Source organism: Myodes glareolus, chromosome 22 (genome assembly GCF_982192425.1).
Source record: "Myodes glareolus chromosome 22, mMyoGla1.1, whole genome shotgun sequence".
In the NCBI taxonomy this organism is placed as follows: Eukaryota; Metazoa; Chordata; class Mammalia; order Rodentia; family Cricetidae; genus Myodes; species Myodes glareolus.
In genome coordinates, this window is record NC_142047.1 from 35,891,727 (window position 1) to 35,917,697 (window position 25,971).

General features: G+C 41.5%; 2 protein-coding genes across 7 annotated transcripts in view; one reads left to right on the forward strand and one right to left on the reverse strand.

Moving 5' to 3' along the window:
• Ctcf (CCCTC-binding factor) overlaps positions 1-22,192 on the reverse strand; it is a 49,535-nt gene extending 27,343 nt beyond the window's left edge. The window contains exons 1-2 of one of the 2 annotated variants that reach the window (XM_085681672.2): positions 22,011-22,192; positions 15,012-15,129 (exon numbers count right to left, since the gene is read on the reverse strand). The gene's annotated coding sequence lies outside the window, so the exon portion shown is untranslated. The remainder of the gene's footprint in view (positions 1-15,011; positions 15,130-22,010) is intronic. The other variant, XM_085681673.2, reaches the window with a different exon arrangement.
• Agrp (agouti related neuropeptide) overlaps positions 20,764-25,971 on the forward strand; it is a 72,868-nt gene continuing 67,660 nt past the window's right edge. Inside the window, exon 1 of one of the 5 annotated variants that reach the window (XM_048437109.3) lies at positions 20,764-21,458. Coding sequence is in view for 1 of the 5 variants with exons in the window: in XM_048437102.3 (XP_048293059.1) it covers positions 21,195-21,458 (264 nt within the window). In the remaining 4 variants the exon portion in view is untranslated. The remainder of the gene's footprint in view (positions 21,459-25,971) is intronic. The other 4 variants (XM_048437108.3, XM_048437105.3, XR_014999014.2 and 1 more) reach the window with 4 other exon arrangements.

A 25,971-nucleotide genomic window follows, 5' to 3' on the forward strand; every position in this document is an offset into this window, starting at 1 on the left:
TAATGTTTAGTTAGAAAAGCTATTATTCAGAAAAGATTACTTTTTCTTTTGCTTTAAATTATTTTTAAAATTACTTTTATTTTTTGGGTATGGGTATTTTGTCTTCGGGTTTATCTGTGTGCCATGTGCTGGCAGAGGCTAGAAAGTGTCAGATCTCCCGGAACTAGTTACAAACAGTTGTGGTCCACCAAGAAAGTGCTGGAAATTGAACAGAGATCCACGACTGGAAGAGCTGCCAGTGCTCTTAACCAATCTGCCATCTCTCTAGCCACAAAGATTTTTTTAAACTTTTTTTTTGATTTTGTGATCTTATATAATAGACCTTGTTACTGTTTTTAGTTGGTTATATCTGGATCAATTTATCAATAATTTATTAAATATGAGTGGTTTGAATAAAGATAACCCCCACAAATTCATAGGGAGTGGCATTAATAGAGTAGGTGTGGCCTTGTTGGAGGAAGTGTGTCACTAGGGGTGGGCACTGAGGTTTCAGAAGTTCAAACCAGGCCCAGTGTCACTCTCTTCTGCATACCTTCCAATCCAGATGTAGAACTCTCAGTTACTTCTCCAGCACCGTATCTGCCTGCTGGACAAAACCTCTGAACCTGTAATCCAGCCCCAAATAAATGTTTTCCTTACAAGAGTTGCCATGGTCATGGCATCTATCATAGCAATAGAATCCTAACTAAGACAGTAGATAATAACTTTCTAATTTGCATTTTCTGCACATGTACTCCCAAATTCTTTGTGGAACAAACTAGGATTTAAATTTAAAATTGTATGTATTTTTGATAAATAGAAGTTGGAGAAAAATTATATAGAAATATAGAAAGTTAAATCGTAACAAACTTATCAAAAGAAAGGAAAAATCAAGCAGGGCTTGTTGACTCTTGTCAATGTTAATTCAAAAAATGGAAATAGAATTGCAGTTCAGGACAACTGTAAGACTGTCTCTCAAGAAACAAATAGCGCCAGGTTGGGCTGGAGAGATGGCTCAGCCGTTAAAGGCTAGGCTCACAACCAAAAATACAAATAGCGCCATGCAGTGGTGGTGCACACCTTTAATCCAAGTACTCAGAGACAGAGAAAGGTGGATCTTTTTGAGTTCGAGGCAAGCCTGGTCTACAGAGTGAGTTCCAGGACAGGCTCCAAAGCAACAGAGAAACCCTGCCTCCAAAAACAACCAAAAAACACCCAAAACAACAACCAAATAGTTGGGTAGTGGTGGGCACACCTTTAATCCCAGTACTCAGGAGGCAGCAAGGCAGCAAGGTTCAGGATGGCCAGGGATACACAAAAAAATTCTGTCTCCAAAACCAAAATATACACACAGTAGTAGTTTGAATGTAATTGGTCCCCTTAATCTCATAGGGAATGGCACTAGTAGATGCAGCTTTGTTGGAGAAGGTGTGGAATTGTTGGAGGAAGTATGTCACTGTGAGGGTGGGCTTGGAGGTTTCCTATCTATGGTCAGGATACTGCCCAAGGGGTCAGTTTACTTCCTGTTCCCGGCAAGCCAAGATGTAGCCAGCACCACATCTGCCCGCAGGCCACCACGCACTCCCCAATGATGATAAATGACTGAACCTTTGAATCTGTAAGCAAATCCCAATTAAATGTTTTCTTTAGAAGAGTTGCCATGGTCATAGTTCCTATTCACAGCAATAAAACTCTAAGACAGACAGACACAGACACAAGAAAGAAACGATTACTAGCTTGAACTAAAGATGGAAACAAATAATAGCCTGAACTAAAAAAGAGCAAAATAATCTGGATGCTGGTAGTATATGTCTTTAATATATAAAGTAATCCTTGAGCACTCAGGATTAAAGTGAGTTCGAGGACAGCCTGGTCTACACACTGAGTTCCAGAGCAGTCAGGGCTACACAGAGAATCCATGTCCAGAATAAAAAATAACTTAATTAGTAACTGCAAGACCTATTTCAAAGACACAGAACTCAGAGTCATGAGTGGGTAACATAGAACTAGAAATCTCTAAACTAAAAGGCAAGAAAGAAAAAAACAGAAAGGAAGGAAAAGGAAGACAAAAGGCTAATACCTCAGTAGTCAAGGACATACTAAGCATACTCAAAACCCTAAATTCATTCTATCGCTAATGTCAGAATAGAGACATGCAGCTTTCAGATCCAAAAGGGACAAAGGTTTTATACTTAAAATAGTAGTGATCACCTTAAGATAAAAAAACAAACAAAAAACACAAAAGAAAACACTAAACAGGAACAAAGCAATCATGGAACAAATCAATTTCCAGTGCAGCAAACAAACGAAACTTATGTTGAACAAACAAACAAACAAATAAAAAAAACCCACAGGGAGATATAGTTAAGTTGGTTGAGTGTGCTTGCCTAAACACTATATATAAATTGGAATGCTGTCAAGTACCTATAATCCTAGCAAACCAAAAAAGGAGGTAGGACAATCTGAGGAGATTCAAGGTCACCTTCATCTATATAGAGTCTGAGGGAAGGTTGATTTACAGATTCTATCTCAAAAAAAAAAAAAAAGAAAGTATTTGCAACTTCTAAAACAATACATTAATTTTGTTACATAAAACGGCCAATAAAATTGCTATGAAAAAGGTAAGGGCCAAAATAGAAAGCTGGACAAAGAACATAAACAGTTAATTGGGGAAGCTAGGGACAGTTTGCTCAAGTCTATAATCTTCTTCCTGAAGTACAGGCAAAGGATCAGGAGTTGAAAGATACCCCGAATTCTATCAGACCACCCCACAAAAAACAAACAACAACAACAACAACAAAACCCTCCAAACCTCCAAATGGTAGTAACAAAGGAAAAAAGTTATGGCTCAGTGGCAAAAGGCTTGCCCAGTACGCCTGGGCCCTCGGTTCTATCCTGAGCACCAAATCAAACAAACAGCAGATGAAAGAAAAAAAAGGGGGGGGGGGCCCAAAACCGAAACCTCATTAATAATCAAAACAAAACAAAACAGTGTAGCAATACCTTGGTTGTCAGAATGGTTACTTTCCAATACTTGTCATGCTGCAGTGAAACTAGTGACTGTTAATGTGAATAAAGAAAAGTATGATCTTGCTGTGCAACGGTGGCACAAGCCTTTAATTCCAGAAATTGGGAGGCAGAAGCAGAATATTTCTGTGAGTTCGAGGCCAGTCTGGTCTACAGCGCAAGTTCCAAGACAGCCAGGACTACACAGAGAAACCCTGTCTCAAAAACAAACAAACAAACAAAACAAAACAAAAACCCCACAAAAATAAAACAAAAACAAAAAGCCAAAGTCCCATCACCCACAGAAAACTATGATCTAGTAAACAGTCAGTATTAGCAGAGGGTAGTATATGTTCAAAACAGATGCAAATTTTCCAAGTATATCTGACAAAGGTTTGGTTAATAGGCGGACATGGAAACTGATAAATAGTAGAGGCCAGATTGGTTAATATATAGAAAATATTGTGTACTTCTTATTTTAATATTTTTTTAGCTGGGGATAGTGGTATATGCCTGTAATCCCAGTACTTAAGAGACAGAGACAGGCAAATCTGTGAGTTTGAGGCCAGCCTGGTCTACAGAGTTAAGTTTTAGAACAGTCAGGGTTGTTCCACAAAGAAACCCTGCCTTATAAAACAAAACAAAAATTAAATTTATTATGTGTGTATGTGTGCCTCTTCCACTCAAGAGGCTAGGAGGTCAAGAGGGCATCAAATATTCTGAAATAGGAGTTAGAGGCAGTGGTACTCCACCTTGTGGGTACTGAAGCTGGGTCCTCAGCAAGAGCAGTTAAGTATTCTATTTAGTTGCTAATTCAAGCCAGGCGGTGGTGGCTCACGCCTTAATCCCAGCACTCGGGAGGCAGAGGCAGGCAGATCTCTGAGTTCGAGGCCAGCCTGGTCTACAGAACTAATTCTGGGATAGGCTCCAAAGCTACAGAGAAACCCAATTAGCTCTGAATAAAAAAATGAATAATCAACATTTTCAGACACAGATCTTTTCCTGTTTGAACTGTTTCTTTTTTTTCTTCCCTCTCTTTGGTTTATCGAGACAGTATTTCTCTGTGTAACAGCCTTCACTGGAACTCATTCTGTAGACCACGTTTTCCCTGAATTCACAGATCTGCCTGCCTCTGCCTTCTTCTGGGATTAAAGACATTTGCCACCACCACCCAGCTTAGTTAAGTACTCTTTACTGTTGAACAATCTTGCCAGCCCCATGCAAGTGTTTTTGTTTGTTTGTTTTTTTAAGAAAGAGGGGCTGGAGAGATGGCTCATGAGTTTAAAAGCACTGGCTGTTCTTCCAGAGGACTTGGGTTCAATTCCCAGCACCCACATGGCAGTTTACAGTTGTCTGTAACACCAGTTCTAGGGGATCTGATATCTTCACACCAATTCACATAAAGTTAAATAATTTTAAAAAATGAAAAAAAAAGGAAAGAATAGGTAGAATAGTTATGAAGAGTCAACGCCTGGGGGATAGTGAGATGGTTCAGTTCTTGACACCAAATGTGACAATATGAACTCAAACCTCTGGCTCCCCAAGGTGGAGACAACCAATTCCTGCAAGTTATCTGCTAATATACTTATGCTACAGTAAATGTGCACCCATATACATACACAGACACATACACAAATAAATAAATGTTTTTAAAAAAAAACAAAAACAAAACCAGAATTCCAATTCTAGTTTTCTGCCAATTAGCAAGGTGGCCTAGAGTATAATATACTATCTTTTTTTGTCTTGGATTCCCCTTTCTATAAAAGAATAATGGGGGAACTGGAGAGATAGTACTCTGCTCTTCCAAAGGACCCAGGTTCACTTCCTAGCATTCACATGGCAGTTCACAACTGTCTGTAGCTTCAGTTCCAGGGGATCTGACAACTTTACACCAGTGCATAGAAAATAAAAATTAAAAATTAAAAAAATATAATGTTATAGATTTCCATAAAGTTTAAATAAAAGAACCATTGTATGGTGGCAGGTTTCTGTACTCTTCTGTGTCCATACAGGACACCATTCAAGAAGACAAAGCATTTTAGGAATTTAGGTGAACAGTAGTATTAGCATGCTACTGTCAGAGATCCACCTGCCTCTGCTTCCAGAGTGCTGGGATTAAAGATGTGCATATCACTCCTAGAGTTTGAGAATACCTTTTAATTATCTAAAATTCTAATAAAAAATCTTAACGTTCTCCCATGAAAATGACTTTTCTGATAAATTCCCTGGTTTCTATAAGACTTGCTGACTGGTTATAGAAATATAGAAATGAGAGGCTTAAGAACTCTTTAAATAAACAGGACTGCCGCACACATGTGGTGTATATATATACATTCAGGTACATACACAGAGCAAATATTTTTTTTTTTTAAAGAAACACGCTGGACCTGGCGGTGGTAGCATACGTCTTTAATCCCGGCACTCAGGAGGCAGAGTCAGGCGAACCTCTGTGAGTTCGAGGCCAGCCTGGTCTACACAAGCAAGCTCCAAGCTACGGAGAAATTCTCTCTCTCAAAAACAAACAAACAAACAAAATCAAAATAAAACAAAATTTAAAAAAAAAAAGGAAGGAAGGAAGGAAGAAGGAAAGAAAGAAACCAGTTGGGAGGTGGTAGCATGTGCCTTTAATCCCAGCACTCAGGAAGCAGAGGCAAGCAGATCTCTGAATTAGAGACCAGTCTGGTCTACAAAGAGTTCCAGGATAGCTAGGACTATTCAGAGAAATCCTGTCAAAAAACAAAAACAAATACAAAAAACACCACCAAAAACAAAGCAAAACATGGACTGGGAGATGTAGTTGAGAGCCTAGTATTTCTGATGTGCAAGGTTTGATTGCTATTACTCCAAAAACAAAATAATAAAACAGGTTGAGGACATAGCTCGTGTTGGTCACAGAAGCATGATGATCTGAATCCGATTTCAGAACCTATATACATGCAAAAAAAGCTATATTTTTGCATATATTATAAAAAAAGCTATATTTTTTTATATATAATAGAAGCATGGCCCTATTATCTTACTACTGGGAAGGCAGAGGCAAGATCTCTAGGGCTTTCTTGCCAGTCGATAAAATTAAATTGGTGAACTCAAGATTTAGTGAGAGACCCTGCCTTAAAAGGGCAGAAGACAAACAACATTGACCTCTGGCCTCTACATGCACTTGCATACACGGGTGCATGTGTCACACGAAAAACAAAATGACCCCTGTGGCTAACACTTGTAGATGGTTTTAATAACTGATGACACCTTTATAAAATGAGGCTCAAATACTCAAGATGAATGAAGAATAGAGAAGCACATGCCTTAGTCCCAACTACCCAACAGACTGAGGCAGGAGGATCACTTTAGCTCAGGAGTTAGAGGTAGACTGTATACAGACTGAGGCAGGAGGATCATTTGAGCTCTGGAGTTTAGAGGTAGACTATGCAACGTAAATCTTTTAAAAATACAAAGTTGAGTATGATGGTTCCGCTTATACTCACAACACTCAAAACACTGAGACAAGACCTTGAATTTGAAGCCAGGCTGGGTTATACAGCAAGATTGTACTAATACATGTAATAGAAAAACCTTCCAAATGGTTGATGCTTACTCTCTGGCTTAGCTCCCAGCTTGTACAGTTTGTTCCCATCCTTTCTATTCATTTAACCTAATCTTTGAGAGCTCCCTGCTAGGCATCTCTACACGAGTGTCTGCTGTCTTGTTCTCTTTTAGCTTAAAACATCTCCTATGTCAAAATCTTTTCAACCTTTAACTGTATCTGTATTTTCCTTCAACAAATCACTCATTTTAAAGGCAGGAATTATGTATTACTTTTGTATTCTCTAAAGCAATGGCTACAAAACAATTTTAGGTAAACAGCAAATACGCACACATCAGTGAAATGTACATGAAATACAAATGGCTCATGCACAAGGCTACTGTAGGAAGAGAAAATGGAAAAACAAAACACTAATTATATGCTAAGTGAAAGCCTAACAGCAAAATTTTATTTTCTTTATTGTACTATTTATGTCCTTCCCCCAACTCCCTCCCATTTTTAGAGACAAAGACTAACTATGTGACCCTGGCTGGCGTTGGAATTCCTAACCAAATCAGGCTGGTATCAAATTTGCAATCCCATACCCAGGTATTAATTTTTGACTACATAAATTTTAGTAAGGTATTATCATATAGGATAACACAGTAAGTGTATTCAACTATTCTTAGAGGAAACAACCCAGATAAGCATGTCATATTCATCATCAGATCATTTAATCATTTGGAGAAAAATGGTCATTGTACTTCAAATATTCTATTTCTGATAATAAGACATTAAAACTGGCTTGGGCTAGATATGGTAGCATATTCCTTCAATCCCAGCACTCAGGAGACAAAGACAGGCAGATGAATGAGTTCTGGGAGAGCCAGGACTACACAGAGAGGCTATGAACAGAAAACAAAACCCAAGTGTTATAGTACGGAGCCTATAACTGTACTTGAAAGACAGAGATAGGAGGATTGTTGAAAACTTTGTTTTCTTTTAAAGATAGCGTTTCTCTGTCTAGCCCAGGCTGTCTAGCTCTTGTAGACCAGGCTGGCCTTGAACTCACTCACAGAGCTCTGTCTACCTCTGGGAGAAAAGACGCCACCACCACCCAGCCAGATTGTTGGAAACTTTAAGGTCATTCTACTCTACGTAATGAGTTCCAGACTAGCCAGGAATATGTAGTAAGACCTTGTCTCAAAACAGAAAATAAGGCCAATGCAGTGATGCAAGCACTTAGAAGATGGAAGCAGGAAAATCAGGAGTTAAGACTGTGTCATGGGCTACAGAGCTGGAAGCCAATCTGAGCTTTATAAAACTTGTCTCAAAAGCCCTACATGAACAAATAAATCGGACTGGGAATAAAATACACCCAGTGACAAAGCCTCTGCCTAGCATGGAAAGGGGTCAACAAACCAATCTTCATATCTCTAGGAGACAAATACTAGTCACTGTAAACAGACAGTAGTACATTAATAAGATTTGGTTGGACTTATAAAATAGATTCCTGTAGAATCTGACTTAATTTTATGATCTGACTGACTTAAATTTATGTAGTCAGACTGTAGACTGACTTAAATTTATGATCCTTTTGCTTTAGCCTCCCAAGTAGCTCAGATTACAAGCCTGTGGTAGCAAACAAGGCATAACAAATACACTATTGCAGACAAAAAGAAATAGTAGCCCCAGCTGGATACGGTGGCACACACCTTTAATCCCAGAGCTCACAAACCCAGATGATTTCGAAGCTAGCCTAACCTACACAGCCATGTCCCAGGCCAACTGGGGCTACCTAGTAAGACCCTGTTCTCAATAATGAGGTGGAGGCTCTTAGTAGTTCAATTGGTCTAGTATATACTAAACACTGGGTTTGAATCCCAGCACTACATAAACTGTGCAAAGTGGCTCACGCCTACAATCTCAGCACTTCAGAGATGGAGGCAGAAAGACCAAAGCTCAAGGCTATGAAAACCCTGTCTTAGAAATAAATAAATAAAATAAGCATACAAACAAAACCAATGACTGCAAACACGGCCCTGTGGCAATACTTTAACATGTCCTGGGTTCAATCCCAAGTACTACCCCCCCCCCCAAAAAAAGAAAAAAAAAACCACCCAAAAACCAAAAGCAGTCAGGTGTCATATTATTTAGCACTGTAAAGAAAGGAGGATCATTAAAAACATTCTTGGTTACATAGTGATTTTGATGCCAGCCTAGACTATGTGAGATTCTGTCTTAAGAAGCTTGAAGAGGTGTAAGAAGGCTCAGTGGTTAAGAGGGCATACTATTCTTGCAGAGGATCTGCGGTTAGTTCCCAGCACCCACAAAGGTGCTCACAACCTCCTGAAACTCTAGTTCCAGGGCAATCCAGGACCAAACCTTCTGGCCTTAAAACATACCTACACTCATGAGGACACACCTACATGAAGACAGAGAGACAAACACACAGACACAAATAATCCTTTAGTCAAAAAAGATAACCCGACACTTAAAGTTTTAGTAGCTCCCTAGCAAGTTAATGAAAGTGGAACAAAGGTTGCAAGTAGAGCAAAGAGCGCACAAGCAAGAGAGCAGTCTCCAACTGCTAACACTGTTCATTCCCAAATAGTTTTCTACACAGGGCTCAGTTCTTAGCTTTCTCATCTGACAGCAAAACAGGCAAAGCAAAAATAGAAGCTCCATAGTAGAGTGAGTGCTAGGAAGAGAAGGTAACATGGGTTGGAGAGATGGCTCAACCATTAAAGGCTAAGCTCACAACCAAAACCACCAGAGGTTTTCTAACTTTGGCACAGAGAACAACTTATGTGGGTAAAAAGAGAATTTCAAGATTCAGGTATAATTTAATGGTGTACATCTTTGATTCCAGCACTTGGGACACAGAGGCAGGCAGATAGATCTCTTGGAGTTTGAGGTCAGCCTGGTCTACATAGACAATTCTAGGACAGCGAGAGCCACGTGGCGAGACTTTGTCTCAAAAAATATAAATAATAAAGACTCCCCCCCAATAAAGGAACTGCTAGAATTACAATTTCTCTTTCTCTCTTTTACAAGACTTATTTGTAGTTTACCCGTATGAGCATTTTGCCTGTGTGTATGTTATGTGCGTGTATTGCTTGGTGCCCAGGGAGGCCAGAAGAGGAGGTCGGATCTCTTAGAACTGGATTTACTTACATTTGTAAGCTACCATGAGAATGCTGGAAACAGAAGAAGCCCTGTCTTCCACAAGAGCAGCAAATGCTCAACTGCTGGTCTTTTCAGCCCCATAAAGCTAGAAATTCACTTCACCCCGACCTCACGACCTCACGATGGTGATGGTCCTGGAGACTAACTATACCTAGGGTCCTGTACATGCTAAATAAGTGCTTAACAGAAACCTAATGATAGACTATAAAGCATGTGCTAGGCCTCTGGTTTATTCCCCAGTTATCACAAAAACAAAAAAAACCCTCAAATTTACTATTGTAATCTGGTTTCAAAGGCTCTTTATTAAGGGTATTCCATTTATTGTGTTTACTAAACATTTACACAGAGAAAAGAGGAGGCTAATAGGGAAGTCAACACTAGTGTCACAGTATCAATGGGAGGCTAGTTTCTGAGTAACATTATCTACAACCCAACACTATGGTAAAGCAAACTAACACCTTGCTTTTCCTTATTCTCCTAATAGTAACTGTGCCAAGAATCAGCAGAGCCTCACTTACCCCTGAGAAGCAGCTCAGAGTCTCTGTTTTTGGAACAGCCCTACAAGCTTTTTACAGTTAGCATATTAAAGAAAGCTGACTCTGAGGTAAGCTTATCACTAATAATTACAGAAGAGGAATAATCACACACACACACACACAGAAGGGTTTATACAGAGCTAACAGATAACTTTCTATGTTTGGAGGGGTAATCAGGAACAGTGGTTTTTACACTTTTTTTTGTATCAGTATCACCTAGTGAATTAAAAAAAAAAGATATTTTGATTCAGATGTGGGATAAGTAAAACCTTATTTTTTAAGGCCACCAGCCATGACAGCACATGTTTATAATCTAAGCACTCAGGGAAATGGAGATTGGTCTCTTTGATAGTCAGACTTCATTCCCTGCATTCCAGATTATAATCATATCTCATACAGAATCTATGTTCCATGATCTCAAAGTTGACCTAAAATATAATACTTTAAACATAGATTTATTGTTTCCTAATGTGATGTTCACCCTACCCCTCAAGTCCCCTATTGAGACAAGGCTTCACACTGGCCTCAAACTCACTGGACCCCTCTTGCCTGAGTCTCTGAAGTGCTAGGAATACAAATGTTAGCTACAGTATTTGGCTTGTTTGTTTTTGAGATAAAATCTGCAAAACTGCCAGGCATGGTGGTGCTTGGACTCTAATTCTAGCACTCAGGAGATAGAAGCAAATGGGTCTCTGTTGAGTTCAAGGATTAGAGAGACCCCGTTTCCAAAAAAAAAAAAAAAAAAAAATTCTGCAAAGTCATCTCCAACTATTCATATCTCACAGAATAAGTCTTTAAGTGTCACCAATACTGAATACTTGTGTACGAGGGAAAGGCAAGCTCATAGTTTTATAATGCATCTCAGTACGTGACCACGTTGTACTACCACAAAGGCTACTGGATAGAATCAATATCATTACTATTTGGTTAGGGGGTTATTAAGTCAGAAATCTTACAGCTTATATTCAAGAACACATACTTATCCTCATGGCATAATGGTAAGAATAGCAACATAATGCTCTTAACACAGATCAAGAGTTGGGAACAATCCCCAATTTCTCAGTGAGTATAAATAGTGTCACAAGATAGAATATGGACAACAAGAAAATTAAAAAAAAAACCTGAAAAGTATACATGTATACTATATACTACTCATAGAAATATAAAAACAGTAAGTAGAAAAAGACAAGGTCTCCTGAGTAAATTGGAAACACTGAAGAGGAAGGAAGGGGGGGCAGAGAAAAATGTAGAGCTCAATAAAAAAGAAAACTCAATAAAATTTAAAAAAAAAAAGAAATATAAAGAACAAATATTAGATTCCTAAAACAATTTGTCAAACTGGTCAGTTTTTAGAAATACAAGTGTTCTGTTAAGGAGCAACCAAAGAGAAGTTTCTCTGTATTGTATAGAGATTGACAATGGACATCCAGTAATGAAACCTGACCCTAAAAGTAATAGTCAATGATATGTATCTATGGAAAATGTCACACATACAAATGAAAATCCAAGCATTCAGTCAAATACAAAGAATGTGGATGCAAAAAGTTAGAAATGGAGTTACAGATTGCTATGAGCCACCAGATGGGTGCTAGAAATCCAATCCTGGTCCTCTGCAAGAACAGTAAGCACTAAGATAGCTCTCCAGCTCCATGACAAGATTTTTCCCACCACTACTGGGACTTGAACTTACTTTACGCAAACTAGGAAAGAATTCTATTACTATGCTATATTCTCAACACTCAAAAATCAGTATAAATTATTAAAGGACTAAGCTGGAGCTAGTGAGATGGCTCAGGGTATAAAGTACCTGTAACCAAACCAAATGGCCTGCACTTGAACCCCAGAATTTACATGGTGGAGAGAAGTGACTCCTAAAAGTTGTCCTATGATCTCCCTTATGCATAGGAGCACAAGCATGTATGTTTATGTACATGTGCAGTTGAGCTAATGACAGTCAGGCATGGTAGTGTACCCGTAGGATGCCAGCACATGGGAGGCCAAGGCACAAAGCCAGAACTGTTTCAACAAGTTGGCAAATAAGCATCAGCAACAAAAGTATCACTTTTCTCTCTTATGTTTCTACTGTGATGCCCATAAAACACTTCCCTGGGTCTGGAGAGATGAGCACTGGCTTCTCTTCCAAAGGATTCAAGTTCAATTCCCAGCACCCACATGGCAGCACCCAACTGTTTCTAACTCCAGTTTTTGAGGATACAACACCTTCTTCACACACATATACAGACATTACACCCAGGCAAAAGACCAATACACATGAAATAAAATAAATAAATAAAAACAAAAACCACTTCCCATTAAAGGTACTCATACCTCATTTTGTTGAATACTTTATTTTTCAAGACAGAAATACAGCTTGCACTCTGCTTAAAAAATGTTAACTTGCGGGAGGCAAAGACAGGAAGATCTCTGTGTGAGTTCGAGGCCAGCCTGATCTACAGAGCTAGTTTTAGGACAGGCTCCAAAGCCACAGAGAAACCCTGTCTCAAAAAACCAAAAAAAAAAAAAAAAAAAAAAAAAAAAAGGTTTACTTGGCCAGGTAGCGGTGGTGCACACCTTTAAGCCCAGCACTCAGGAGGCAGAGGCAGGCAGATCAATATTAAATTCAAGGCCAGAGGATTGTTACACAAAGAAACCCTGTCTAAAAATAAAAATCACAATAAAATAAATTATTTTTTTTAAATGCTGACTTATATAAATAAAATTTTTGTTTTGAGACAGGATCTCAATAAGTAGCCTTGGTTGGTTTGGAGCTTTCTACATAGATCAGGCTGGCCTAGGACTCATGATTGGCCTGCCTCTGCCTCCGCCTCCCTAGAAATGGGTGGGATTAAAGGCATGCACCACACTTAGCAAATCTAACTTTTTGTTTTGTTTTGTTTTTCAAGAAAGGGTTTCTCTGTTTAACAGCCCTAGCTATCCTAGAACTAGCTCCTGTTGACCAGGCTGGCTTAGAACCTACTTCTGCTAGGATTAAAGGCATGCGCCACCACTGCCCTGCTAGCCACCACTGCCCTGCTAAATCTAACAATTTAAAAAAAATTACTTCTAGCTAAATTATTTAAGTCACTATACCCTAAATTAGCATAGTTTAAGCTCTAGGAAGTGGTTATTTTTATATTTGGCTTCAAGTACCATATATTATATCATCTTGTACTCTGAAGACATTCAACCCAACCCTGAAAAATAGGGATCTAATACAGTTACGTCAATTTATAACACTTAAAAACAAGCAATCTACTTCTATCCCATTCCCCAAACTAGTAAGGTCAGCTTCTCAACAGTTCTTCAAATCAGAATTGCTTCCCTTTCAGCAGCTTATTAGTATTCGATGAGTATCAACACTCCTTAAAGAACCAAAGGGCATAATTTATGGAGCAGAATATTACCATACAGATCTTGTGCTTCCTATTTAAAAAAATAGGTTTGAAGAACTGAACTTTCATTCCTAGTCCCTTCTTTCTGTTCCAGATAAAGCTTATAAGAAAAACTCTAGTAACCACTTAGATAATACATTCAAGCCAATTTACTTAATATTAGCATTTGAAGTTTCCATCTCTAAGGTAGGTGAGATGACACAGTGGGTAAAGGGGCTTGCCACCAAGCCTGATTACCTGAACTCAAGCCCTGGAACCCCACAGTGAGAAGAGAGGATTCCCAAGACTTGTCCTCTAACCTCCACACATGTAGTATACTCCCACTGACAAGACATACAGACACACAGACATACACACACATAAAATATAACTAAAAAAAAAAAAAACCAAACTTCCAACTCTTAATTCCTTTTTACTATTACACAAATGTAATTATTTTACATTTTTACCCAGGGGTGAAAAAAAATGCTTTTGTCAGCATGAAAGGAGGTAATTTAATTTCAAATTTCACTTATTTAGAAATCTCAAAGCAGAGCTGGGCAGTGGTGAAGCACGCCTTTAATTCCAGCACTCAAGAGGCAGTGGCAGGCGGATGGATCTCTGTGAGTTCAAGGCCAGCCTGGTCTATAAGAGCTAGTTCCAGGATGGACTCCAAAGCTACAGAGAAACCCTGTCTTGAAAAACAAAACAAAACACACACAAAAAAGAAATCTCAAAGCAGAATAGACCCCAACATTTATAAGATCTTTTCCAAGTATCCATGCAGAGTATAGATTAACAAAAATTGATAAAAACTATCATCACACTACAAGGCAAATATGGGCTAATTAGACTAACTCAAGAAAATTTTTATCAGATACTAGTTTCTCCAAGAACAAAATCATAACTGTTCATATCAAAAGTATAAAACTATAAACTGTCATTTACCACTTCACATCATCTCCCCATGGTCAAAATATATAACCCAAAGGTTTCTACTGAAAAACATTGATCTGCCCTGCCAATCACCTAGTACATGGCACTACAGTTTCATACCAAGGACCTGATAATATTGCTTTCATGCTCTCTATCCAATGTGCTGTATTTCCTATGCTCAAAACTACCCAGAAAATCCTGTAGACCCAAAAGGGTGGCATTACCTCATACTTTTCCCCCTCAGTACTGAGGACTGAACTTAAGCTATAACATTACACCTCTTAGGTTCCCAAGTGCTGGCTGGGATTATAGGCATATGCCACCCCACCCATCTTTTTACTTTTTTATTTTCTCTAAGGTGGCCTTCAACTTGTTATTCTCCTACCTATGCCTGGCGTAGCTATAACCACAGGCCTACATCACGGAGCTCAGCTAGTTCTTTTTTTAAGAGCAAACAAAGGAAAAGGCATTTACCTCTCCGTGGCTGCAAAATCAGTTTGAGGAAGGAAAACAGAATCCAGTTCTGCAGTCCCTAGCTCCAAGTTCTGTCTGCTAGCGCATCATGCTCTTTGGTTCTAGGTTTGTAGTCATTCTAAAAGAAAAGCAGAAATCATTTAATGAGACAGCAAATTCACGTAAACACACTATACAGTATAAAAAAGGAAGACTGATAGATATGACTGGGAGGAAAAAACAAACAAACAAAGAAAACAATAGACTTGCTGGTTGTAATAATGAATGAAGGTCTATGATGTCAGCACCTGGGAAGCAAAGGCAGGAGAATTGCCAATAGTTCAAAGCCAGTTGGAGATACAAGCAAGATCCTGTCTCAAAAACAACAACAAAACCTCCACCCCAGGCAATCAACTGTTCATATATTAACTGAATCATTCTACGAATGCTTTTCAAGCTAACAATAAATACAATTCACTTCCTTTTTAGACATTCAATGAACAGACACAGATTTAAAAAAATTATGATTGTTAAAACAGTAAGTACTCCATTATAATCATGGCACATACACTCAAACTACCAAAAGTTAATTCTTGCAGCTAAAAGAACAATCCTTTAGCAGTTTGTTTCCTTATCTTCAGTAAATAGTATGTAGTGTTACTGATTAAGTTAGTTTGCTGCATAAACTGGTAAGCTTATTAACAAGAGACAGGGAGAAGCTTTCAAAGACCTTTGAAAATCCTAGAATAACCAATCTTGTCTTAGTGAACATTTTCCCTCCCTAAACTACAATGAACTGAGATACTTCAAGTAGAATGGACAATATCTCTATTTAAAAAAAAAAAAAAAAAAACTGGCCTGGAAACCAACACCTTTAATCCAAGCACTCTAGACTCTAGGTCAGAGGCAAGAAGATCTGAGTTTGAGGCCAACCTGGTCTACACAGCAGGCTTCAGAGGACTGTCCAAACTACTTGAGAGATCACGTTCCCCACAACAAAAACAACAGCAACAACAACAACAACAACAAACCCCAAAAACAAACAAAAAAGCACCGAGGAAATAAAGAGAGAAAGGGAGGAAAAGAGAAAGCCCTAAGTGAAATACTCTGCGAGTTTTCAAAGGTGGTGGCGTATCCCAGGTTGAAGTAGGATTATGAGTCTGAGGTGAGACTACCTCTGAAAACAACAAAAAGGGCTGGAGGGATAGCCCAGAAGTTAAGCAGTTAAGAGCACTTGCTGCTCTTGTAGAGGACCCAGGTTCAGTTCCCGATACCCACAAGAAAGCTCACAACTGTCTATAACTCCAGTTCTAGGGAATCTGACCCCCTCTGACCTCCATGGGTACAAGGTATGCACATGGAATACATACATACGTGCAGGCAAAACCATTCATACACAAAATAAAAATAAATCTTTACAAGCAACAAAACGTTTTCAAAGAATCTGGTATATAAAGTACAACAAAGAGGAAATCCATCTCACAATTTAACTAGTTCAATAAAATAAGCTGATACAATACTTTTAAGGCTTAAGATAAAAAAGATGGCATGGCTCTTCTGTTGGGAGGTAGCATAACATAAAACTTATTATTGTATAAGAAACAATTTCATATTGAAGTCCATAATACAATCAAAAGGGAACAGAATTTACATCCCAGAAAATTTTAAATTTATTCCAACAATAAAGATCAGGCGCATAAAAAAATATATCACCACTCTTGAGGTATATGTCAAGACTATGTAATACCACATCTTTGCATTCAAATATTAAACCACTGAAAAAATGCACCATGATATTGGCTAGGAAGCAATGAAGATACGGACTAGAAAGACTGTATGGTAGTTCCCCAACTTCTTAGGATTGTACATGTAATTCCAACACTTGGGAGGCAGAGGCAGAATAATGGCTATGAGTTTGAGGCCAGCTTAATCTATTTACATCATGGGTTCTAGGCCAACCGGGGCTACATGAGACCTATCTCATAACAAGTTAAAAATAATTTACAAAATAAAAGAGATTTGTTTTTATTTTATGCATGAGTACTTTGCCTACATGTACATTAAGTACATTAAGGTCAGAACAGGATAGTGAAATGTGAGACACTATGTGGGTAATAGGAACAGAACCCGGATCCTTGGCAAAAGCAACAAGTGCTTATAATTGCTGAGGTACTTCTCTAGTCCTGAAAGGTTTCTTTTTGCTGTTTTGTTTTGGTATTTTTTGAGACAAGGAATCATTATATAGACTAGGTTATTTTCAAACTCATGATTCTCCTGCTTCAGTCTTCTGAGAGCTAGGATTACAGGTATGTACCACAATGCTTGGCTTTAAGAAGTCTTAAAAATACATGTGATATGACAAATCTACATATCTGAGAACAGCTATCTTCAATGTTACACATATTTCATCTATTGTTCTTCCTAAATCTGCAAGTTCCTTTTCAGTCTTGAACCATTACAAATCTTAGTTATTTGAAGAAGGATCATTTTAACCAATAGTTTGAAATCATCTGGAGCCAAGACATATAAATAGGATATAAAGCTGGACAAATTAAGATTCCTATGTGAGAGAGAGAGAGAGAGAGAGAGAGAGAGAGAGAGAGAGAGAACGCCTATAAAGTAGATGATGTGGGATGGCTGTGACGCCAGCAGCAACCCCTAGGAAAAAAGGGCTCAACAGAATTTTCAGCCAGTAAGTAAACCGTGTGAAAGACTCTGCCGTAGGACTCCTCCCTACAGCATTAGTCAGGCACATGTGGATCTGCCAAGGAATTCTCAGAAAAGGCATTGGTCCCAACTGGATTCCTTTAATTCTCAATATCCTTAAAAAAAATAAATAAAAATTAAAAAGACCCTTAAACTCTTAGAACACATCTAAAGTTCTACTTTTGCACCTCCTACATTATCTTACAAGGCTGGAGAGCTAGAGAGATCCCTAAGGAGAACTTCCAACAACTCTTAAATAAGCAGGATTTCCTTATATAGGCAGATAGTCATATAACTGTGTCACATTATTGTCCTTGGGCCGGGCTAGATGGCTCTGTGGGTACAATCTATTTCCAGGAAAGCCTGATGACTTGAGTCCAGAATCAAGTAAAAGTCCACTGCTTTACTCTCAGCACTCAGGAAGCTGAGACATCAAGTGTGAGGCCAGCCTGGTATACACAGTCAGTTCCAGGACAGCCAGAGCTATGAAGAAAACTCCTGTCTCAGGGCTGGAGAGATGGCTCAGTGGTTACTAGCACTGACTGCTCTTCCAGAGGACCTGGGTTCAATTCCCAGCACCCTCTTCCCCCTCCATGTCAGCTCACAACTGTCTGTAACTCCAGATGTAAGATTTGATGCCCTCACATTAAAAAAACAACCTGTCTCAAATAGAAAAGGGGAGGGGATACAAGTAAGGTGCAATGACTTCAATCCCAGCACTTGGGAGGCAAGGATCTCTGAGTACAGCACCAATCGAGTCTGCACAGCAAGTTCTAGGCCAACCAGCGATCCAAAAAGAAAGGAGAAAATGGACTCTATAGTGTTGGATCTTCCTTCACACATCTGCCTGCACTCACATACACAAAGACCAAAGGACGTGATGGCTCGTGTCTTTAAACACAGGCAAAGGCAGGTGGATCTCTGAGATGGGAGACTAGTCTGGGTTACATAGCCAGTTCCCAACTAGCCAGAGCTATACAGTGAGACCCCATCTCAAATTAATTAATTAACAGCTTAAAAACTTTGTTTTGTGCTCGTTTTTGAGACAGGATCTCTCTAGGTGGTCCAGGCTGATCTTGAACTCAGAAATTAGCTTGTCTCTGCCTTCCAAGTATTGAGATTAAAGGTATGTGACATTATACCCAACAAAAATTAAGTTTTAAACTGGGTACTGGTAGTGCTCGCACTAGGGAGGTCGAAGCAGGAGGATCTCTGTGAGTTCAAGGCCAGCCTGGTCTACAGAGTGAGTTTCAGTACAACAATGACTATTACAGAGAGAAATCCTGTTTCAAAAACCAAAACCATACAAACAAAAACCCAAAGTTTTAAATAAGTAGGCCCTTTGTGTTATCTTGCATTAATTCACCCCCAATTTTTTCCTTAGAGATAAAATTGCTTTCTTTCCATTAAAAAAATTTTAGTGTACAAAATAATGGATTTAATGTCACTTTCAAACATATCATATTTTGCTAATGTCTGCCATTTGTCTGTTGTTATAGTACTGGGAACTAAACTTTGTCAAGTACTCCTAACAAGTCCTAACTTTAAATATGTCAGGATTCAAGCCTGTAATCCCAGGTATTAGGAAATTAGAATTTAAAGTGGGAGGTCTACCTAAGTAAGCTTACATTCAAGGCCAATTCAACCTTAAATTCAAACCTGGGTAACTTAATGAAAGACTCTATCAAAAAATAAGGGGGTTATTAGTATAGCTGAGGTAGAGAGCACTTGCTTAACTTACTCAAGGCCCTGAGTTCAAACCCCAGTTACTACAAACACAAATTCCAACTACTCTCTGCTAAGGCAGTCTCACGGACCAAAAGGCTGCTTTACACTTGCTATGAAGCTAAAGATGACCTTGAGCTCCTCCCCCTCTACTTCTAAAGTACTGGCAGGCGCCATCCCTGGGAGCTTGTGCAGCTTATTTTTAATAAAAATGACACTTGTCAAACAACAAAACTTGACAAAAAAAATTGAAAATGTAATAAATTACACAGTTGGGCCAAGTATATATATAAAAAGATGGTTCTACTAAAGGCTGGCACTCCATTTAGTTATTCTGTGACATTTTATTGTAGGGGAGGGAGAGGAAGAACATTTTGGAGAGTTCAAAGAAGGGATGAAATGAATGACTGAGAACATACCGCAAAGGTAGAACACTTTCATGGCATGCACAAGCACCACAGAAAAACAAATTGCATAGGATTTCAATGTGGCTAGTAAGGCTTACCTAGCTTGGAGAATCCTAGGTTCATTTAAGGGAGGGAGAAGGGACGGCATAAACGTTGGGGAGTGTTCAAAGAGTTGTGCACAGTCAGGCATGGTGGCACAAGCCTTTAATCCCAGCACTCGGGAGGCACAGGCAGGCAAATTTCTGTGCGTTAGAGGCCAGCCTGGTCTACTAAGTGAGTTCCAAAGCTACACAGAGGGGGAGAAAAAAAAAAAGAGTTGTGTACAACGGGGGTTGCCAGGACCTACAAATTGAGATCACACACAGCATAATTTTTCTTAATATCAAGATGTTTAAAGCAAGCCAACCATGTCGAAGCACACCTCTAATCCCAGCACTCGGGAGACAGGCAGGTGGATCTCTGAGTAGGCGGCCAGGCAAAGCTACAGAGACAAACTACTCTGTCCGGGGTTTGGGGTGGGAAGACGTGTTTAAAGCTTCTAATAAATACCTTCTTTTCTATAAATGTCAACCTAGACTTTCTTTTCTAATTAAGAACCTAAGTCACACATCAGCGACTAAATTGGTAACAAAATATGGGGGGGGGGTTCGACTTGGGAAATAAAGGTTACTCCAGCAATTTAACAGCATAAGCTTTTTAATGTAAAAGAATTAAAGTCAGGGTGAATACCCTGTTTACTTTCTTTTCCTGTCTATGAAGGCCATGAAATTTTAGCTTTCTTAGTTATCTAAACTCCAAGAAAGTTTTGTCTCTATGCTGATGTTTACTTAATGCTAAACTCAATATAGGAAGTCAGCTACTAAAGAGTAGTTACATTAGGCACACAAATTTATTAACCATCTGCTGCAAGTGACCCAGGACTCAATTACATCAACCCTCACATTTCATCGAACAGTCAAATTACCAGTCTAGTCGAGAATAAGTTCATTCTGCCCTACTGGCGCTTCAGATCGGGTTGCACAATCCCAGAGGGTTGAACTGTCTTAGCCTAGTCCTAGAACATCAGGTCGTAAGTGGAGTGCGAAGTTACCGGCAGGACATTTTTAAACTGGAGGCAAACTCCAGTGTCGCCTGCACAAACGTAACCAGCCTATGCTCCCGAATTTTGGAGTTTAACACAACACTTGAGATCAGAGTGAAATTAAGTTTCAGTCCCTTTGAGATCTCTGAGCACACAATGTCTGCTATCATTCCAAGGGGCTGAAGAGTGCGAACCTAGCTGGGAAAAAAAAAAACAACTATTTGGTGCGGAAATTCGTGTCTTTTCCGCCCACCATTGGGGGCTGCATCGATCGGGTCCCGCGCGATGCCCTGGCGTGAGTTTGGGGGCGCAACGGGACCCAGAGGGGGCGGCGAGCGCGCGTTCCCCCGCCCGCTCGGGCGGCGTCGAGGCGCGAGCAGCTCAGCCAGCCTTGCAGAGGGAGCTCTCGGCAGTTCAGGGGTCCCTCTGCTCTCAGCCACAGCAGCGCCGCCTGCGCCACTCGGCGGCGACGGAGACCAGCGGCGGCGATCATCGGACTCGGAGGAACTAGAGAGCACCCCAGCTGCTGGAGAAGCACTCGGCGGCCGGGTAGGTTCCGGGAGCGGGTGGACTGGGAAGATGGGCAGTCCGAGGCGCGGCAGTAGGGACCCGACACCCACACGGTTCCGGGACCCGGCAACGCGCGGGCGGCAGAGGGTTCAGGACCCCCGAACGAGGCAAGCGCGGAAACCGAGCCTCAAGAGGTCCAGCCTCGGTTAGGGCCACCCGTCGCGGGAGGGGCGGAGGGCAGAGGGCGGGCCGCGGCCCGAAGATCAGCCGGGCCAAAAGCCGGCCTCGAGGGTAGAGACAAAGGAAGGAAAATGGAGTCGCCGAGCGCGCAGGCCTCTGTCGCCACCGCCGCCAGAGGCCTACCATGTTGGGCGGAGGGAAGCTAGCGGGCGGGCGTGGAGGGGGTTGGCCAGGCCCTGGCGGCAGCGCCGGGCAATGGCGGCGGCCGCGCCGCAGCAGGGACGGTAGAGGGAGACAAACACCCCCCGGCGGCGGCGCTGGCGCCGGGCTGCAGCCAGCGCCGACCGGAGCGGCCCCATCGTGACACCTAGAGGCGGCCCGCGAAACCTCCTCCACCCCGGGCCCCCTTACCTTCGCGCCACACCCCCCGCGGCGCCCGCTCCGCCGCCGCTCCACCGCTCCGGCCACCTGGCGTCCCCGGCTAGCTCCGCGTGCCTGCACTGGCTACCGCTGTCGCCGCTGCCGCCAAAGAAGCAGCTCCGCGCACGGTTTAATCGCTCCACAGGCTCGGACACAAAATGGCGGCGGCGCGGTGCAGTGCGCCTGCGTCGGCGCTGCCGGGGCCGCGGGTGCTGATAAGGGAAGAGACGGGTTGGGGGGGCCGGCCGGCGGCGAGTTGAGGGCGGGGGAGGAAAGGTGAGGGGAGGGGTTGGCGCGGGGCAGCATGGGAGGCGGCCCCGGGCGCCAACTTTCAAAAGCCGGCGCGATGGCGTCACGGAATGCGCCGCGAGTCGCGTCGTCACGCCGCACGCGCCCTTCCGCGCCCTCGCCCGGTCGCGCGTGGGCTCGGCTAAGGCGGAGGAGTCCTGGTTCCCGTTGGGTGGGGCTTCCTGGGCGGAGGTTTGCGGCCTCTGGGCGGTCGGATCTCCGCCTGGTTGCTGTGATTCTTCAGCTCTTTTCTCTTCCCCCGAAGCCTTGGAGGGCGGGAGGGCTAAGGTTACTTGAACTAAGCGCGCGGGCCCGGGCAGCGGGTCGAGGCGACTCCAAGGTTCGGCCCTATCCAGTCTCCTACCCCGCTGGGCCCAACCCGGGTTTAGTCCTGCGCGGTACTCCTCTTCCGAGTAAGACCCAGCGAGTTCCCGCGCCTTCACACTTCTCCAACACTGTCCGGTGCTCGAGATCGATGGCTGGAAGAGCTGTTTTTGCCCAGTGGCTTTGGTGATCTAGAAAAGGGCCTTATAAAACCGGGTGTGAAACTAAGGACCAGGACAGGGTCTCCTGCTCTCTCGAGGACTTCTCAATCCGAAGAGACAGCAGACCACAGCAGTAGATTTTTAAAGACATTTCTGTTAGGTTTCCAGTTGAAGTCGTTCAGCCCTTCTCTCCCCTGGAGGAGCCTAGGGACCCAGTGGTAAACTTGACAAAGACCCTCTCCCCCCCAAGACCGTGGAATGTGATTTAGGACTGTATTCCCAACCCTCTTGTTTTATCTACGAGGATAACAAATGCACCTAACATCAAGGGTGCTGCTTCTGCTCTATCCATGTATTTTATGCTGTGTTGTGGGAATGCTGGCCCATTCTGAACAGATACTGTTATTTCCCCCCAAAAGAATCAGAAAGCTGGGTTTGGAAGTATGTATGTATAATCCAGATGTTCAAATGTCAGCAACTAAATAAGATGTTTTTAAACGTCTTGAGCCAATTCAACCAGATAAAATAAAAAATTCCAAGACTAAATCTTGGAATTTACAGACAGAGGGTAATAAAGAAGGAAGCAGGCAGAAAGTCAAGTCTAGAGTGTTGAATTGTAGAATCCAAGGCCAGAGGTTTGAGGCAGAAAGGGAGGCTTCTGTTTCCGGAAGCTGCGTGTTCTGGTACAGTTGAGCTAGAGGCTTAGTTATTGAATTTGTTACCTCGGAGATAACTAGAAAATGTCATTGGTGACTTCCGCTTGACTAGTATGAATCAACTGAAGATGTTGGCCTGAGTAAAATAGGTTAAAAAGTAAACAGGAAAAGTAAGGAAATAGAAACAGTACATGAAGGCAACTTGAGAGTTTTGCTGTGGGTAGAGCAGAGGTTCGGGGATAAGTGCAGAAGGAAGTAAGGGCAAGGGAGGAGTTTTATTTCCTTTCTGGTGGTAGGAGTTCAATCCACAGCCATTCACATGGCAGGTACTCTGCCACTGAGCTTCATCTCAAGCCAGTGGAGATGTTTAAAAGGATAGTAGACATAGCACACATCTTTACTCCCAGCACTCTGGAGGGAGAGACAGACAGATCTCTGAGTTCAAAGCCAGCCTTGTCTACAGAGAGAGTTCCAGGATACCCAGGGCTACACAGAGAAACCTTGTCTCAAAAAAACTAAAAAATAAAAATTAAAAAAAAAAACCTGAGCTGTTTGTTTGTTTGGTTTGGTTTGGTTTTGATTTTTCAAGACAGGATTTCTCTGTAATTTTGTGGCCTGTCCTGGAACTAGCTTTTCTAGATCAGGCTGGCCTCGAATGCACAAAGATCCACCTGCCTCTGCCACCCAAGTGTTGGAATTAAAGGTGTGCACCATCACCACCTGGCTGTTTTGTTTTATCTCAGATCACCTTGAGAGTAATTTACAGTAATATCTTCTAAGGCTTTAGTGTAGGAAATATAAGACAGTGACTTTGGAAGAGGAAAAACCTCAACTGTATTTACTCTTGTATAACCTCTGAGGTATCAGAAGCAGGAATAAGACCCAAGTAACCTTAGGACTGCTTCCTGAGTGAAGGAACCTATGTGCTGTTCAGTCAGCTGAAAACACATGGGAAAGAACAAAAGGATGTTTTCTTCTAGGAAATCCTATTTCCTATGTCCTGCTTTGTGTAATCATCTCCAAAGAGTAAGGAAAGGAAAACCAAAGAATAAGGCATTTAAGACTAGAAAGAGACAAGCTGAGAGGCCAGAGTGATGTGATGAGATATAGTCAGGATAATTTACTGAGGGTGGGTATGCTCATGTTCCGTGGCTCATGTTTGAAGGTCAAAGAACAACTTGCAGAAGTAAGTTCTTTCCTTTCACCTTGTAGGTCCTGGGAATGGAACTCAAGTTATCAGCGTGGTGGCAAATGCCTTTACCAGCTGAGCCATCTTGCTAGCCCCTATGTTTTATTTTTCTGTATAATTGGGATTTGTGTGTGTGTGTGTGTGTGTGTGTGTGTGTGTGTGTGTTTTGTCTTGTGACAGAGTATTGCTATTGCTTTATAGCCTTGGCTAGCCTAGTTCCCACTTTGTAGCCCAAGGTGGCCTCAAAATTTACTTATACTAGTGTGCCCCTCCCTTTCTTGCTGGGATTACAGCATGAGTCACCATTCCTGGTTTATAAAGGATAGTTTTAGAATATTCTAGGATGTGATATAGACTAAGTGTGTATGTGTAGTTTTGTTAGGGTTGTCATTTAGGAAAAATAGGTATTAAGGGTGTTCCTTTAAAAAAATTATTTCCTTTTATTTATTTTGTGTGAGGTATATGTGCATGCATGATTGCCAGGGCACATATGTGGGGATCAGAGAATAACTTGCAGGAGTTGGTTCTCTTCTATGATGTGGGTCCCAGGAATTGATACTCGGGTTGTCAGCTGGGCGGTGGTGGCGCACACCTTTAATCCTAGCACTCAGGAGGTGGAGGCAGGTGGATCTCTTGTGAATTCGATGCCAGCCTAGTCTACAAGAGCTAGTTCCAGGACAGGTTTCAAAAAAGCTACAGAGAAACCCTGTCTCAAAACCAAAAAAGAGGAGCTGGAGAGATGGCTCAGAGGTTAAGAGCATTGCCTGCTTTTCCAAAGGTCCTGAGTTCAATTCCCAGCAACCACGTGGTGGCTCACAACCATCTGAAATGAGGCCTGGTGCCCTCTTCTGGACTGAAGAAAGAATACTGTATACATAATAAGCAAATAAATAAATATAAAAAAAAAAACAAAAAAGAAAGAAAGAAGCTCAGGCTGTCGGGCATGGTCTCAAGCTAAGTCATCTCAACATCCCCTCCCCCCACACACACCTTATTTTTTGAGATAGTAAGGAAGCATCCTTCCCATGGAGTTTCACTTAGGTTTGTTGTGCATGGGGAGTGGTCAGGGCCTTTTAGCAGATGGCTGCCCAGTTTACCATAGATGAAGTCACCATATTTTCAAACCTGACCCTCAGTTTGGTGGGGACAGATTCTTAGAATAATTTCAAATTCTTAAGTTGAGTGCCTGGGAGCTTGGCGGTTAAACAATATGCTGTTTTACTAACTAGCTGGTAGACTAGTATCCGTGCTGGCAAAAAGGTGATGTAACTCAGTGGGAGAATACTGTATCTAGCATGTGTGAGGCTTTGGGGTCAATCTGTAGAGACCAAAAA